This window comes from Equus asinus, chromosome 5 (genome assembly GCF_041296235.1).
Source record: "Equus asinus isolate D_3611 breed Donkey chromosome 5, EquAss-T2T_v2, whole genome shotgun sequence".
NCBI classification, from domain to species: domain Eukaryota; kingdom Metazoa; phylum Chordata; class Mammalia; order Perissodactyla; family Equidae; genus Equus; species Equus asinus.
Genome location: NC_091794.1, coordinates 106,529,406 through 106,546,135, shown reverse-complemented (window position 1 = coordinate 106,546,135; position 16,730 = coordinate 106,529,406). Strand labels below are relative to the sequence as shown.

The following is a 16,730-nucleotide window of genomic DNA, read 5'->3' as shown; positions in this document are numbered from 1 at the left end:
AAATTTTGTACACCTTGAAATACAAAAGCAATGCAGTACATGTCATCTGAGTAAGAGGCTATTTTTACTCTCAAATCAAACAACCCATTTATTAAACATTTACCTCAAATAACAGCTCCCATTTATCAAGCTCCTACTCTGGGCTAAGCACTGTGTCAGTCCCTTCATTTATAATACTTATAACAACTTTTCAAGGTTCTTAAAAAAACAACAGCATGGGGCCGGCCCATTGGTGTAGCGGTTAAGTTCGGGCACTCCACTGTGGCAGCCTGGGGTTTGCAGGTTCAGATCCCGGGCGTGGACCTACATCATTCGTCAAAACCATGCTGTGGCAGCAACCCACATAGAAAATACAGGAAGACTGGCACAGATGTTAGCTCAGGGCCAATCTTCCTCAAGCAAAAAAGAAAGAAAGAAAAGAAAGAAAGAACAGCCTTAGTCCTTTGAGCAGTTAAGGCTGAAAACATACACTAGAAGTTCAAGTAGTACCTTCTAAGCTTGATACCAGGCAGGACTATTTAAATACTAAAAGACAAGGTAGGTGTTAGTATTTCCACTTCACACTGGAGGAAATGGAAACATAAGTGGGTTAAGTATTTTGCCCAAGTTCACACTCAGTAATTAATCAAAAGGCTTTCACATCCAGTTTATATGCCTCCAAAGGCTGCACTGAGTTTATTTCTAGAACAAAGCACTGTGAAGAACACTACAGGGGAAACCAAAATCACACATGGGTTTGCACCCACGGAGCCTGTAATCTACCTGCAGAAAAAAAAAAAAAGCCATTTTATAGCATAGCAGCATACAATTATACTATTACCTGCATTCCTCCAGATCTTGTAATTGCTGCATTAGTCTATCCAACTGTTCTTCTAAATTCTGCTTTAATTTGCTGGTCTCTGTCTTTCCTCTGGAAGCCATTTTAATCTCTAAGTTGAAGAATAAACCCACATACAATATATATTCAGTTATTTGAAACGATTCAACATACCAATGCAATTTAAAATAGGCTATACTCTTTCTGAGCTACAGGTGTGGGAAAGACAGTTGTGCAAAGAAAATCTCAATTTAGATAAAAAAGTTTAAATTCATATAGTAGTAACACCTCACAAAAACGCCTGGCAATCTTCTTAATTGACTTGACAAATTAGTTAGAAGTCTTCACTATTGGTATATCTTACTTTAAACAGATTTGATAAACGAAAATACAGAAATAGATTTATAAAGAAACAGAGCAGGTGTGACTTTGCTTGACAAAAAGATTCATTGTACTATTCCTTTTCCTTCTTAACAAGTCTGCGCCAAGACTCACACCACTCCTCGTGTTATCTTCTTGGTCTTGTGTGCATTTACCTAATGAGTTGTGGGCATGAACAACTTTTGATGTGAATTTCTTCTTTGGAAATGTGCCCATTTTTCCACTGGATTATCTTTCTCTTACTGATTTATATAACATGGATATGAAGGCTTTGTAGCCGTGTTGCAAATATTATCTCTTGTCTCCAGACTTTAAATTTTATATATGGTGTTTTTTGTCACACAATGATAAATTATTATTATTATTATTATTTTGCTGAGGAAGATTCCCCCTAAGGTAACATCTGTGCCAATCTTCCTCTATTTTATACGTGGGTTGCCGCCACAGCATGGCCACTGTCAAGTGGTACAGGTCCATGCCCAGGAAATGAACCCAGGCCACCAAAGCAGAGCATACTAAACTTAACCACTAGGCCACGGGGCTGGCCCCCTAAATTATTATTTTTAATGGCCAAATCTATCTATCTTCTCCTTTAAGTCTTCTTAGTTTTGTGACCCATGAAGGCAAGCCCTAACCATTTCAAGATTTTTAAAAATATACTATTTTATATTTTAAGACTTTTATAGGTTATATATGTATATATGTATTTTTTTATTTTTGAGGAAGATTAGCCCAGAGCTAACATCTGCCGCCAATCCTTCTTCTTTTTGCTGAGGAAGACTGGTCCTGGGCTAACATCCGTGCCCATCTTCCTCTACTTTATATGTGGGACGCCTGCCACAGCATGGCTTCCAAGTGGTGCCATGTCCGCACCCGGGATGGGAACCGGCAAACCCCGGGCCGCCGGAGCGGAACGTGCGAACTTCACTGGTGCACCACTGGACCGGCCCCTAGGTTATACATTTTTTACATTTAGCTCTTTAAGCCACCTGCAACTTTTTTGTTAATGCTGTGTAGTATTTCATTTTCTTTCAAATGGACAGCCAGTTGTCCCAACACTGTTTACCAGTCAGTATTCATTTATGCCACCTCTAATGTAGACTCAATAGAAACAGACCAAGTCTGTTTCATTGATAACGTTCTGGTCATAAGGCATCAGCTCACTGTTTTAATTATTATAGCTTTAGAGCTGGTGTACACTGATAACCGATAAGGAGTTCCCTTTATTATCGTGGGGTTGTTTTCCCCCAATAATTCTTGTGCATTTTCTCTCCTAGATGAATTTAAGAATCAGTTTGTCAAATTCTCTTAAAAAGTCAACTGAAATTTTGACAGGGATTACATTAAAATTAGAGACTAATACTGAGAAAATCTGTATCTTTGAAATTTGAATCTTCCTATCAAGCAATACATCTCCCCATTTATCTCGACTTTCTTCTATGATCCTTAGTTTAAAAATAAAACTATTTTTTATTCCCCAAAGCCTTGAACATTGGCTTTTCTCAGATATTTTGTATTTTTTGTTAATATTGGGAACAGGGAACAATTTCTGATTATTGCTGGTGTAGAGAAAAGCTACTGACTTTGGTGTATTGATATTGTATGCATTTACCTTATCATTTATAGCACTTAAGTTTTTCCATTTATAAAAATTAAACTTGCATTCCTTTCAGGAAATACATTTTGCTTAATATTAGGTATAACCATTCATCAAAACCTAAATTCTAGGGTAACTTATTAAAGCATTTAAAATTTCCCTACATATAAGCATTACCAGATGATTTGATACGTGAACTTCAATGAAGAGGATTCCTTACATTATATTCAAGATAAATGAAATCAGTTTTTTAAAAAGATTACTACCATATCTTTTAAAATTGGCTTAAATCATCCATGATCATTAATGATATGTAAATATAAATGAGCTACATTATGACCAGAAGTGTAATTTACTATAGCTATATTTCATATATAATAGATTCATGTATAATTAATAAGTTAGCCAGAAATATAATTTATTATAGCTATGCTTCATGTATAATTTCTCCTTGAAGTATACAATTAAATTTTACTCTTAAATCTGTTGAATTTCCCAGCAAAAGTCAAGGCAAACCCAAGATAAAATGGAAAGTATCTTTTCAGGCTTAATTTCCTACAGTCTAATCATGCTGAACTACTTGCTGTTTCAAAACACGTCATGCACTTTCATCCTTCTCTTTTGAGCCTGCATTTTTTCTACTCATCAAGCCCAGATCATCCATTCTTCAAGGTCTAGCTCAAGTTTCACCTTCTCCCTAATACTTTCCTTGGTTCCCTCCCAATCACTAGTTGTGAGTTATTTGAGAGTAGGATTTTATTTTTCTTTACACACCAGCATCTACCACAATGCTGGGCCAATAGAAAGTAGTGGATAAATAATTGGTAAACGAGGGGCTGGCCCAGTGGCTCAGCGATTAGGTGCGCATGTTCAGCTTCGGAGGCCTGGGGTTCACCGGTTTGGATCCCGGGTGTGGACATGGCACCGCTTGGTAAGCCATGCTGTGGCAGGCATCCCATATATAAAGTAGAGGAAAATGGGCATGGATGTTAGCTCGGGGCCAGTTTTCCTCAAAAAAAAAAAAAAAAAAATTGGTAAATGAATAAGAATTGATAGCTTCTTCCACTGCATCTTATTCTCTATTGAGGACTTGTTTCTGCCTTGAATTATACGTGATTTCATTATAGCACGTTTGTCTTTTTCTCCAAACTGTAAACTCTGACAGCAGAAAATGATTCCTCTCCTAGCCTCCTCAGCACTTAATACTGAATAGATATTCGATAACTGGATGAGTATATACAGGCACAACATATTTTAAGGAGGTAAAGCTATTCTAAAAAATTTTCAGGGAAGATGGAGGCACTTCAAAAGCCTTAACCTGGCGCTACATTACTTGAGATTTATCCCAGAAAGATTAACTCGCTGGCACCACCTAGCACTCAATACGGGTGGTGCACCTCTTACCGAAACTGCAGAAATGGCGCTCAAAAACTAATCTGGAGTGGAAGGGACTCATTCTTGCTCACCTGTCTGTTAGTACTCTGAACTCTGCACAGTGCTAACCGGTCTCAAAATACATAAACCTCCAATTCTTGAAGTTCCAAGTGTCATAAACTTGAAGAAAGTGAAATTGTTCATCAGCAGTACAAGAGGCTCAAAGTTCAAACTACCTGGCGGTGGAATTGGCTGGGAAAAGGGAAACCATTAACAAATAGTTTTATGTACTATATATAAACTTGGCCTAAAGCAGCCCAGATAACTTCCACTTGAGCAGCCTAAACACACCCCCTTCTTTCTAGGAAGACATCACGGGGGCGGGCGGAGGGTGAGGAGGACACCTGTTTCTCTGCACGGCGCCTCTGGCAGCCTTTCCGAGGTTTTCCTAGTGAGGCCGAGGGTGTTACTGGGGATAACCCCGCACCCGGGCCCGCCCTGGGGGAAGCTGTCAAACCCAGAGCACGGAAAAGGGGAGGCCGCAGAGCGCAGGTTTCCCCGGCTGGAAGTGAGCTGCGTTTGGACTTCAACCACCTGGACGCGGTCAGCGCGCAGCTCCTGCCACCGCCCCAAATCCCACCCCCACGGGGGACCTTGAAGCTCCCGGACTCGGGTCCCGCGGCGGCCGGGCTCCACTAGGCCCGGGTTGCCACCAGAGGTCGCCGTGACCCGCCGCCCCCGAAAATCTTCCGGCCCTCCCGGACCAGAACCGAGACAACCTCCTCAGCCCCTCGGGGGTCCCCTGGTCGCCTCCGCCCACCAGTCGGTCCCAGAGTTCGGAGCCAGGGGCCCCGCCTACCTGAGGGTCCCGGCCGGGCCCACGCGCGCAGGAGAAGTACTTCCGCCGGACGCACACACTTCCGGCCTCCTGGAGCCAATGAGGGCGAGGCAGTGGTGTTCCCCGCGCTAGCGTCCGGGTTGCGGGTTGTCTCCCTGAGGGCTCAGGCCCGGCGGCCCTGAGGATGTGGTAAGTCCCCGTCCTGGAGCTGCTGAGAACCCGGTGTCTAGGGGAGTCAGCCCCTGACTTTTTGTCGCAAGATAAGGGGAGTCCAAGATGGTGCGGTCTTTGAGGGTCAAGTACAACGGTCCCCGAGGCAAGGTCATGTTCAAGTTTGGGGCACAGTCTGGCCTCTTCAGTGTTTCGATCTCTCTGTAGAACCCAAAACCTCGGTCACTTTGCCTCTGGCCTTCGGAACAGGTGAATTCAACCCGGAAAAAAACCAGAAAACCTCCCAGAGGCTTCTTGAGCTTGGCGGAGGTGGGGGGCGGGGGGCAGAGGAAGAAGTCCTCCCTTCTGAACTTCTCTTTCCTCCGAAATGCTTCTTTCCGAAGCCCTAAGAGGCTGGACCCACCCTCCTGGAAGCGGTTTGGCACGCCCCTTACGGGGGAGACTCCTAGCTGTTGGGCAGCGCTTTAAGTTACTCGGATATTAGGTGGAAACCACTTCTGGGGTTCGCAGCCTATCTCCTTGAAGAGTTAGTAGTCCGCAAGACATCAGGGTTTAAGGAAAGATTGTTTCAGAGGTGTTGTCTTTGAGCTGATTGTATCTCAGCTGCCCAGAACAAGCTTCCAGCTCAGATTACCGTAGAACTCGACCAGAATTAATTCTGTCAGTTCTTTCTGATCACAGAGTTCCTTATTACCATAAATCGTTTTCCAGAGTTACAATTTGAATGTGAAACCACTGTTCTAGCCCAAGTTATGGAGGACTAGTGACAGGCAAGTTGGAATGGTTCCAAAAGCCTGCCTACCTTGCAAAACGCTTCAGATTCACAGAATTTCCTTTGTAAGAGTAAGTGGCTGCTACCTAAGTTTCGATATGTGAATGTGTGTGGAAGTGTCAACGTTTTGAGTAATATGGAACTCTCGGGGACAAATAGGGTCACTGCGAAACAAAACAAAACTGGAAAATATACCGTCGTCTTTCATCATTTGAAGAACTTGCTGAATAAATGTTTGCTCGTTGTGTCCCTCCTCAAATTTTGATGATGATAATACAGTCGTTTGTGTTGGTTTCGGTGTGTGCAGCCTTAGAGGCTGAGGAGGAATGGCCTCACCGTATGTGTATCCTATTTGCCTGATCTTCTTTATTGGTGATTTAATCTGTTTCAGCGGTTCTATGCTGAGGATGTGCCTTTGGGTTCTTGTTTAGAGTTAATGAATAATCAAAAACTATTCCTAGTGCATAAGTAAGAGATATTGGTTTGGGTTCCAGTTCTCAAACAAAAATAGAATCCAAGCTCTTGGGGGCAGGGGAGGTGCAGGAAGGAAGAGAAGAAATTGGAAAAAGAGGATTGATGTTAGGTAGGTATCACTGGATAGAGCATTGGGGAAAATAACCTCAGAGCTAGGAGTAAGAAGTGGAAAACCTGATGAATACCACTTGGCAGCTGCAGGAGGTTAGGACACTTCAACTTGGACTTAGAATGGGAGTCCAGAGAGTGTAAGTTGCACTCCACTATTTTCTCTACCCAGTAGAAAAAACTCTGGGGCAGGTGAAACTTGAGTGGCTAACAAGAAGAACTATGAAACCAAAGCTCTCTGAACACGTGGACCTCTTTTAAATGTCTACTAGTAGATAGCTTGTACCACTGTAAGTCTTGGGTAATGGTTAAGAGCATGAACTTTTAGAGTAATGTTGTTATGGGAGCTGTGAGATCTTGAGCAAGTTAACCTCTTTCAGGTTCAGTTTCCTCATCTGTTAAAAAAAAGGAATAATAACAGTGCCTTCTTTATTGGAGTGTTGTAAGGATTACATGAGTGCTTAGCGTATTGCTTGGCTCACGGGGAAGAACTCAGTGAATGTTACTATTATCCTCATCGTCATTATAGTTAATTAAGCATAATCGGATATATATTCATAAGGAATAGGTCCATCCAATCAGAATGAGTGAATGTATTACCATTCAGTGAGGAGCACAGGAGATAAAGTGAGACTTTCATAAGCAGGAACCCTGAAGTTTTCTGCCCCTCTGCTGTCAATTTCCCAACCGCAGGCAACTACTGATCTGCCTTCTGTCCTTATAGATTAAATTGTCTGTTCTGGGATTTCATATAACTGGAATCATACCGTATGTACTTTTTTCTATCTGGCTTCTTTCACTCAAAATAATGTCTGTGAGATTCAGCCATGTTATTTGTATTAGTAGTTGACTCCTTCTTATGGCCTGGTAGTATTCCATTATATGGCTATACCAACTTTTCTTTTTCTTTTTTTTTTTTTATTGAGTTAATGATAGGTTACAATCTTGTGAAATTTCACTTGTACATTAATGTTTGTCATTCGTGTTGTAGGTGCACCACTTCACCCTTTGTGCCCACCCCCACCCCACCTTTCCCCTGGTATCCACTAAACTGTTCTCTTAGTCCACATTTTTAAATTCCTCATATGAGTGGAGTCATGCAGAGATTGTCCTTCTCTAACTGGCTTATTTCACTTAACATGATTCCCTCAAGGTCCATCCATGTTATTGCAAATGCAATGATTTTGTTCTGTTTTGCAGCTGAGTAGTATTCCATTGTATTATGCACCACATCTTCTTTATCCATTCATCTGTTGATGGGCACTTAGGTTGCTTCCATGTCTTGACTATTGTAAATAATGCTGCAGTGAACATTGGGGTACATAGGACTTTTGGGATTGCTGACTTCAAGCTCTTTGGATAGATACCCAGTAGTGGAATGGCTGGATCGTATGGTAGTTCTATTTTTAATTTTTTGAGGAATCTCCATGCTGTTTTCCATAGTGGCTGCACCAGTTTGCATTCCCACCAGCAGTGTATGAGGGTTCCTTTTTCTCTACAACCTCTCCAACATTTGTTACTATTAGTTTTAGATATTTTTGTCATTCTAATGGGTGTAAGGTGATATCTTAGTGTAGTTTTGATTTGCATTTCCCTGATGATCAGCGATGATGAGCATCTTTTCATGTGCCTATTGGCCATCCATATATCTTCTTTGGAGAAATGTCTTTTCATGTCTCCAGCCCATTTTTTGATTGGGTGGTTTGATTTTTTTGTTGTTGAGTTGTGAGAGTTCTTTATATATTATGGATATTAAGCCTTTGTCAGATATATGACTTGCAAATATTTTTTCCCAGTTAGTGGGTTGTTTTTTTTGTTTCAATCCTCTTCATTTGCCTTGAAGAAGCTCTTTAGTCTGATGAAGTCCCATTTGTTTATTCTTTCTATTGTTTCCCTTCTCTGAGAAGACATGGTGTCTGAAAAGATCCTTTTAATACTGATGTCAGAGTGTACTGCCTACGTTTTCTTCTAGAAGCTTTATGGTTTCAGGTCTCACCTTTAGGTCTTTGATCCATCTTGAGTTTATTTTGGTGAATGGTGAAAAAGAATGGTCAATTTTCATTCTTTTACATATGGCTTTCCAGTTTTCCCAGCACCATTTGTTGAAAAGACTTTCTTCTCTCCATTGTATGCCCTCAGCTCCTTTGTCAAAGACAAGCTGTCCATAGATGTGTGGTTTTATTTCTGGGCTTTCAATTCTGTTCCATTGATCTGTGCACCTGTTTTTGTACCAGTACCATGCTGTTTTGATTACTGTAGCTTTGTAGTATGTTTTGAAGTCAGGGATTGTGATGCCTCCCGCTTTGTTCTTCTTTCTCAGGATTGCTTTAGCAATTCAGGGTCTTTTGTTGCCCCGTATGAATTTTAGGATTCTTTGTTCTAATTCTGTAAACAATGTCAGTGGGATTCTGATTGGGATAGTGTTGAATCTGTAGATTATACCAACTTTTCTTAATCATTCATTCATTCATCTCTTGATTAATATTTGAATTGTTTCCAGTTTTTGGCTATTATGTATAAAGGCAAACCACACAATTCTTTGTATGGACATATGTTTTCATTTCTCCCCATTATTTTTAAGCTCTCTTCTTAATTCTTACCTAAGATCCTTTCTCTATGGTATGCTTAAGGACCTTCCTCCATCAATTATTTGCTTTCTTGCAGCTTCCGTGGCTTCCTAGTGGTGCTTTCCCCTTGACCTACCAATGTTCTAAATCTGTTCTTCAAAAAAAAATCAAATCAAAGAAACAATTTTCTCTTCACCATGAGAGCCTGTTGAAGACAGTGTTCAGTATCTCTGGGTTTTACTGCTAGGTTCTAGTCTATTTCTTTCTGCCTGCTAGATCTCTCGATGTGGATGTCCTCTATGTACCTCACATTCAACACCTATAAAACGGTAGCCTGTCCCTTTATGCCTCTCTCCACACCTCCCAACCTGTGTTTCCCAAAATACTCTGTTGACTAGTGGTACACCATCCACCCAGTCACTTAAGTCAGAAATCTCTTCCTCCTCCATCTGCTCCTCCTCCTCCTCCCCTTCTCCATTCAGTTGACCGATCCATTTGTAAACCCTTGACACCGTCCCTCCTGTTATTACCCTTCCTCGTCTCTCATCTCTGCCGATGCAGTGCTCCAAAGTAGTGCTTTGCAAACTTGACGATGCGTGCAAATCACCTGCGGATCTTGTTAATATGCAAATTTTGATCCAGTAGGTCTAGAGTAGGGCTTGTGATTCTTCATTTCTAACCAGCTCCCAGGTGATGGCCATGCTGCCGGTCATTCTGTCTTCACTCACTCTCTTGGTAATGTCATCCAGTCTCATGAGTTTAAATACTATCTGTATGCAGATGCCCCAAATCTGTAGTAAATCTCTAGTCTGGACCTCTCCCCTGAACTTGGTTCTGTTCTCCATTTGCCTACCTAATGTCACCATTTGGATGTCTAATAGATATCCCAAATTTAACTTCTTTATACACTGAGTTACTAATCTCTCCTCAACCTGCTCCATGGCCATCTTTCTCTTCTTAATTAAAGATAACTCTATTCTTTTAGTTGCTTAGGCCAAAAACTTAGAGAATCCTCAACTTCTCTCTCTCATAGCCCACAGTCCATCCATCAGCAAATCACCTTGGTCCTACCTATCTGATATATCCACAGTCTCATGACTTCTCACCATTTGTGCCATGTCCACTTTGGTCCAAGTCTGCATCAGCTCTCAATTGGGTTACTGGAGTAACTTCCTATGTGGCCTCTTTGCTTCCACCCTCATTTCTCCCTATATTCCGTTCTCAACTTCAGCCAGAGAGATCCTTTAAAAATATATTAGATCATGTCACTCCTCTGCTCAAAACCCTGCATTGGCTCCCTGTTACCTCTTTGACTACATCTGCTGCTCCTTCCTTCTGTGCCTCAGAAGGAAGAGTGCCTCAGCCATTCTGATGTCGCTGTTCCTGGAATGCGACAGGCATGCTTCTGCCTCAGCTTTGCATTGTTACCTTTGTCTTCCGTCAGATACCTGCGTGGCTCACTCCCTTGCCTCCTGGAATTCTTTGCTCAAATGTCACTCAGTGAGGGCTTTCCTGACCGCCCGGTTTAGAATTCCAACACTGCTTATCCTCTTGCCCTGCTATGTTTTTCTCATAGCTCCATTACTTAATATGCCATGTATATATATGTATCTATCTTAACTATGTTCCCCAACGCTGGAATGTAAGCTCCATGTGACTAAGGAATTTTGACAGTTTTGTTTACTGCTTTATTCCCAGGATCTACAGCCTAGTAATTGCTCAAGAAGTATTTGCTGAACCATGATGAGTGAATGAGAGTTATTTCTAAAGTGCTCTGATAGGTTTCTCCCTATTTAAACCCTGTAATATATCCCCATTCTCTACAGGATAGAATCCAGGCTCCCTAGTATCACATCTGAGGGGGAGGAGACCCTAAAAACAGTCTTCCAATGTTAACTTTTTTAAAAATTCTAGTAAAGTAAAAAAAGAAAAAGAAAACTTCTTTGTGGAATTTTTTGACCTCTCCCTAGTGAAATATTTAACTAAGACGGGTCTAATTAGGAATTCCATTATTACATATCTTTCTTTTTTTTTTTAAGGATTGGCACCTGAGCAAAAAACTGTTGTCAGTTTTCTTTCCTTTTTTTTTTTATTCTTCTCCCCAAAGCCCCCCAGTACATAGTTGTATATTCTGGTTGTGAGTGCCTCTGGTTGTGCTGTGTGGGACCCCGCCTCAGCATGGCCTGATGAGTGGTGCCATGTCCGCACCCAGGATCCAAACCACTGAAACCCTGGGCCGCCGAAGCGGAGCGCATGAACTTAACCACTCGGCCACGGGGCTGGCCCTACATATCTTTCTTTTCAATATAAGCAGAAAATATATGTTGAAGACAATAGTATGTCATATACAGCCAAACTTTCAGATTAAAATGAGCAGTTGGAAATTTGCTACTCAATTCGATTAGTAGCTAGAAGTTTTTCACTTACTTCTAGGGTTTAGCAAGTGTGGGAAAAGTAGTATGAAGACTAATTTTAAATATAAGTTTTTTAAATTTTTAAATGGGAAGTAGTAGATGTCAAACATCAAATATTTTTTCCTTATAGGAAATTTAGTGAGTTTAATGCTTAATATTTTTTGTTTCTCAAACCTCCCTTGATGTTGTCCCAGAAAGCTGATCATATGTGCACACCCCCCACGTTTTGCTTTGAGGTTCAGAGATGTTATACCCCTGAAGCCCAGGCCCCCGGCTAAGAACCCAGAACAAAGCATCCCCCCACACAATAGTTGCTCAACAAAGTTCCTTCCCCTCTGAGCGAACATGGGTCATCACAGAGAATTTTGTTAGTCTGTGAGGGAAGTTGCTGATTGTGGCTGTCTAAATTATGAGAGAGCTGAAAAATAGCCGTTTTAGAATTTTATCATTTTCACCTGTATCAGAAAGAGTATAGTTTATATTTCGTAAGCTACTAGTAGCATAAAACAGATGTTTCTTAGTGAAATTAACTCTCATGAAACCAGATTTGGTTTTGGAGGAAATGATAAAACCATAAAAGTAAGTAAAAATTCGGTTTTATAGGTGATGGATTAAAGTGCTGGTTCAAATTATGCTTCAAGTTATGCTTATCAATTATGAAACATAATTTCATTTTCTGAAGTTATGTTAAGAATGTTGCATAATTTCAAGACACAGAAATACCAAGCAGCCTTGGTCTTAAGAAGCAGCTTCTTGGGAGCAGACCCCGTGGCCGAGTGGCTAAGTTCACACGTTCTGCTTCCGCGGCTGAGGGTTTCGCAGGTTCGGATCCTGGGTGTGGATATGGCACCGCTCATCAGGCCATGCTGAGGTGGTGTCCCACGTGCCACAACTAGAAGGACCCACAACCAAAAATACACAACTGTGTACCGGGGGGCTTTGGGGAGAAAAGGGAAAAATAAAATCTTAAAAAAAAAAACAAAAACAGCTTCTCGGATTTACAAACAGTTAAAAATTTCTAAATAGCGAAAAATCGTTGGATTCTGCCGTGCGTTTTGAAGGTGAAGCCACTAGGATTTCGTGATGGGGCGTGGGGAAAGAAGGGCATTAAGGATGATTTGAGGTACAATTGTCCCCCGTTCTCCATGGGGGGTACATTCCAAGACCCCCAGTGGGTGCTGAAACCACAACTGGTACCAAAGCCTCTATGTACTATGTTTTGTCCTATATGTTTATGTTTGAGGTGCGACAGAACTAGCGCATATTTCTTTTTCCTTCTTCATATTTTTGTGGGTAAAAGATTGGTTCTTACCATAGATCTTAGCAACCTAAGCATACGATTTTTTTCCTTCCTTATTAAGTCGAGAACTTTCAGCTTTTCTCTTAGAGGAAGCACTTGATGGCTTCTCTTTGGCATACCTGAATTGCCAGCATCACTGGTCTTGTGCTTTGGGGCCATTATTAAGGAAAATAAGGGTTATTTGACTGCAAGCACTGCCATACCACGACAGTCCATCTGATAACCGAGATGACTACTGAGTGATTAATAGGTAGGTAGCATATTTGATGTGGATACACTGGACCAAAGGATGATTCACGTCAAGGGCGGGACAGCAGGACAGTGCGAGATGTCATCACGCTACTCAGAAGGGCGTGCAATCTAAAACATGAAATGTTTATTTATGGAATTTTCCGTTTAATATTTTCAGACCACGGTTGACTGTGGTTAACTGAAACTACAAAAAGTGAAACCACAGAGAAGGGGGGACTACTGTACTTGGCCTTGGCAGCTGGAAGAATGGAGTTGTCATCTGCTGAGATCTTCAGGTAGATCAGGTTTGGGGGGGTGGCAAGATAGAGAGTTCAGAAAAAAAGGAAATTCCGTCTGATAGAAATACTATCTTGAGATAATTTGGCATTTATCTGACATGTTAATGTTTGGTTAATGAGGTCTAAAGAATGTAAAGGCTGTGTTATTATTTTTTTTTAAAGATTTTATTTTTTTCCTTTTTCTCCCTAAAGCCCCCCGGTACATAGTTGTATATTCTTCGTTGTGGGTCCTTCTAGTTGTGGCATGTGGGACGCTGCCTCAGCGTGGTTTGATGAGCAGTGCCATGTCCGCGTCCAGGATTCGAACCAATGAAACAGTGGGCTGCCTGCAGCGGAGCACATGAATTTAACCACTCAGCCATGGGGCCAGCCCCCAAGGCTGTGTTATTTTTAAATAGTTTCTGTCAATCATAGTAACAGAATTATTTCAGGGGATTTCATTATTAATGTATGATGGTTCAGGTTTCTAATTCCTAACTTTCAGCACTACGTCTGGGATGTGGAAGGTGCTCAGAAAATGTCGATGTGGTGGGTGGCTAGTGTGTTTGTTAGGTAACCTCCTCTCCAGTGGGTACCACCTGAACAGAGCAACAGATGGAGCACAATCATTTCCACGTGTGAATGTCTGTGTCTGTCATAGTTGTGTTAGGAGATGTTTATATTGAATTTGTTCCTCCCACCAATAGATACTGTTCTTTTCCTCAAGAAATGGAGTTGTCTCCACTTTGTAAAGACGTTGAGAGCATCTGTGATTAACTAGCTCCTATTTAAAATACCTCAGGATCTGTGGAAACACAGAAAAAGTAAGAAGACAGAACATCAGGAAGGGTCAATTGACTGTTTTCTCTAGACAACAGTTGACTGTCATGATGCAATAGATTGTTGTAACCCATATGGAGGAGACTGTGGTCACTTTTAATCTAGAATTTCCCACTGCATTTTTTTCTTTTTTTTTTTTTGAGGAAGATTAGCCCTGAGCTAACATCTGCAGCCAATCCTCTTTTTGCTGAGGAAGACTGGCCCTGAGCTAATATCCGTGCCCATTTTCCTCTGCTTTGTATGTGGGACACCTGACACAGCATGGCTTGACAAGTGATGCATAGGTCCATACCTGGGATCTAAACTGGTAAACCCTGGGCTGCTGAAGCAGAACGTGCGAACTTAACTGCCGCGCTACTGGGCTGGCCCCCTCACTGCGTTTTTAAAGAAACAATAAATCAACCTTGTTCCAAAATACAATCTGAATCCCTGTTCTTTTGAAACTAAACCTTTGTTCATTGCTAAGATTTTTATTTTCCTTCTTCCTTTTCAATACTTATTTCTATAGCAACCATCCAGCTGATACCACTAACTTCATTGAAACAAAAAAAGAGGTTTGGAAAGTCAAAGTAATGACTTTTTTATTTAAAAAAGCCTTTAGTAGGAGATCCTTATTTGGAGAGAATTTGGTTGTGATGTCAATCCTTTGATTTTGGTTGAACTGTTCCTTTTTATCCAGTCGGCAGTCATTAATACTTAAAGACAGCTTTCTTCCAAATGACTAGTTTTGCTGTGATGTCCAGCTGACCATTTCTTCTAGGAGCAGCAGAGTAGGAGGTGGTCGTAGGCTTGGTGGCGGTGCTGCTGGGGCTGGCTCAACCTACTGAAGACGTGTATGTGAGGCAGGAGACCAGCAGGGCTCAAATGCCAGCTTCAGACTGTTGGTTTAGCATCTGGCCTTGGGTAGGTCACACTGGCCAGCCAAATCAGTCCCAGGCTTGAGAAAAGCACTGTAGGATGAAGAATGGGGTCTCATTAAATGGAGTGGAAATAATGTGAGAAGGATGGCTTTTTATACCCCATTCTAACCCTCTCTGCTTTTCTTTACTTTGCTTTCCATACTCCTTGGCTTCTTGGAGCTCTTGCTTTAAGAGGAACCAGGCTTCCCCTGCCATGTAACAAACAGTCCTAGCTGAGCTGAGCTTTCCCTGAAGGACTGGCAAGGCTTTGACAAGCATAGGTTTCTTGGGAAGTTTTTTGCTTACCTGTAGAAACCAAGCTGCTCACTGACAGCAGCACAGACAAGTAGTAAAGTTCAGGGGTTGTTTTTTCCTATGTTTAGAAGGAAAAAGGCACTGTGAGGAATACTTGTCTTTTAATTGGAACACATATTTTAAATGTTTTTGCTGAAAGTATTTAAACAAAGGCACCGACTTAGCACGAGATAGAAGGCTTGCTGCTTAATGTGCCAAACCCGATCTAGCAGTCCCCCTGTTGATTAGTGTCCCAACTTTTTTGTTTTTTTAATTTGAGTAAAGTGGAATTCACCCAGAAAAAAGAAAAATCTCTCATGGAATTTTTAAACTACCCTGGTGAAATGTTTTAACTGTCGCATACCTGATTAGGAATTCTGTCTCTACATATCTCTATTTTTAGTGTGAGTAGAAAATCAATGTTGTAGACTAATGGTGTATTATATCCAGTCAAGCTTTCAGATTAAGGTGAGCCTTTAGAAAGTCAGTATTTGAAAACGTACACAGTCACTTGCCAAAACTGTTAACACCACAGTGCAGACTCCTTCACCAAAGGATCCCACGCCAAATATGGAAAACAGCCTCTTTAGTGCCCGTGGGACCGGGTCCATGTGAGTAAGCAGCACAGTGAAACCTACCAGGACAGCAGAACAGCGTCAGTTTACTAGGTTTGATCATCAGAAATACATTCTTGAATGCAAACCTAAATAGAACGTGTTTCCTCGCTTTCCTACTGTGGAACAAAAATGCTCAAAACCTAGCCAGGCTAAGGTGGGTTTCTCTGATACAGGTCATGTTCTTATCATTGGCAATGCTGGTGATAATAACGATGACCATTTTCTGAATGATTCCCCCATTATCTCATTTAAACTTTACAGCAAAACTGTGAAGCAGGTATTTTTATCTCCGTTTTATAAGTGAGGGAAGGGAAGCGCAGAGAGGTCCAGTGACTCCTGTTGTTGTGGAGCGAATGTTTGGACTGGCCTCCCTCTGTCTCCACAGCCAGTGCTCTTCACCATTCCATGCATTGCCTCTTGTGGAGTAGTGATTTAGTGGGAGACTCTTTCTAGAATAGCGCCTAAGGCATTCAGAACTATTTTTTCGTCTTTAAAAAATTTAGACATAGTTTTTATTTAAATCACATATCACTCTTATAAGCACACACAAAGGAAAATATAATCAGAATGTATTAGGTTATTCTTGGGGCCGGCCCCGTGGCCGAGTGGTTAAGTTCATGTGCTCCACTTCAGCGGCCCAGGGTTTCACCAGTTTGGATCCTGGGCACGGACCGAGCACCCCTCCTCAAGCTGTGTTGAGGCAGCATCCCACATAGCTCAACTAGAAGGACCTACAGCTAGGTACTTTGGGGAGAAGA

General features: G+C 41.6%; 2 protein-coding genes across 6 annotated transcripts in view; one reads left to right on the top strand and one right to left on the bottom strand.

Annotated features, from left to right (window-relative positions):
* Window positions 1-5,137, bottom strand: part of LZIC (leucine zipper and CTNNBIP1 domain containing) — an 18,639-nt gene extending 13,502 nt beyond the window's left edge. For 2 of the 4 annotated variants that reach the window (XM_014849843.3, XM_070511142.1), the window contains exons 1-2: window positions 4,262-4,421; window positions 821-929 (exon numbers count right to left, since the gene is read on the bottom strand). In XM_014849843.3, coding sequence (XP_014705329.1) covers window positions 821-921 — 101 coding nt within the window. In that variant the 5' untranslated portion in view covers window positions 922-929; window positions 4,262-4,421. Of the gene's footprint in view, window positions 1-820; window positions 930-4,261; window positions 4,422-5,028 lie in introns of those variants that run through there. The other 2 variants (XM_014849845.3, XM_070511143.1) reach the window with 2 other exon arrangements.
* NMNAT1 (nicotinamide nucleotide adenylyltransferase 1) overlaps window positions 5,059-16,730 on the top strand; it is a 26,765-nt gene continuing 15,093 nt past the window's right edge. Inside the window, exon 1 of one of the 2 annotated variants that reach the window (XM_014849841.3) lies at window positions 5,059-5,196. The gene's annotated coding sequence lies outside the window, so the exon portion shown is untranslated. Of the gene's footprint in view, window positions 5,428-16,730 lie in introns of both variants that reach the window. The other variant, XM_044769641.2, reaches the window with a different exon arrangement.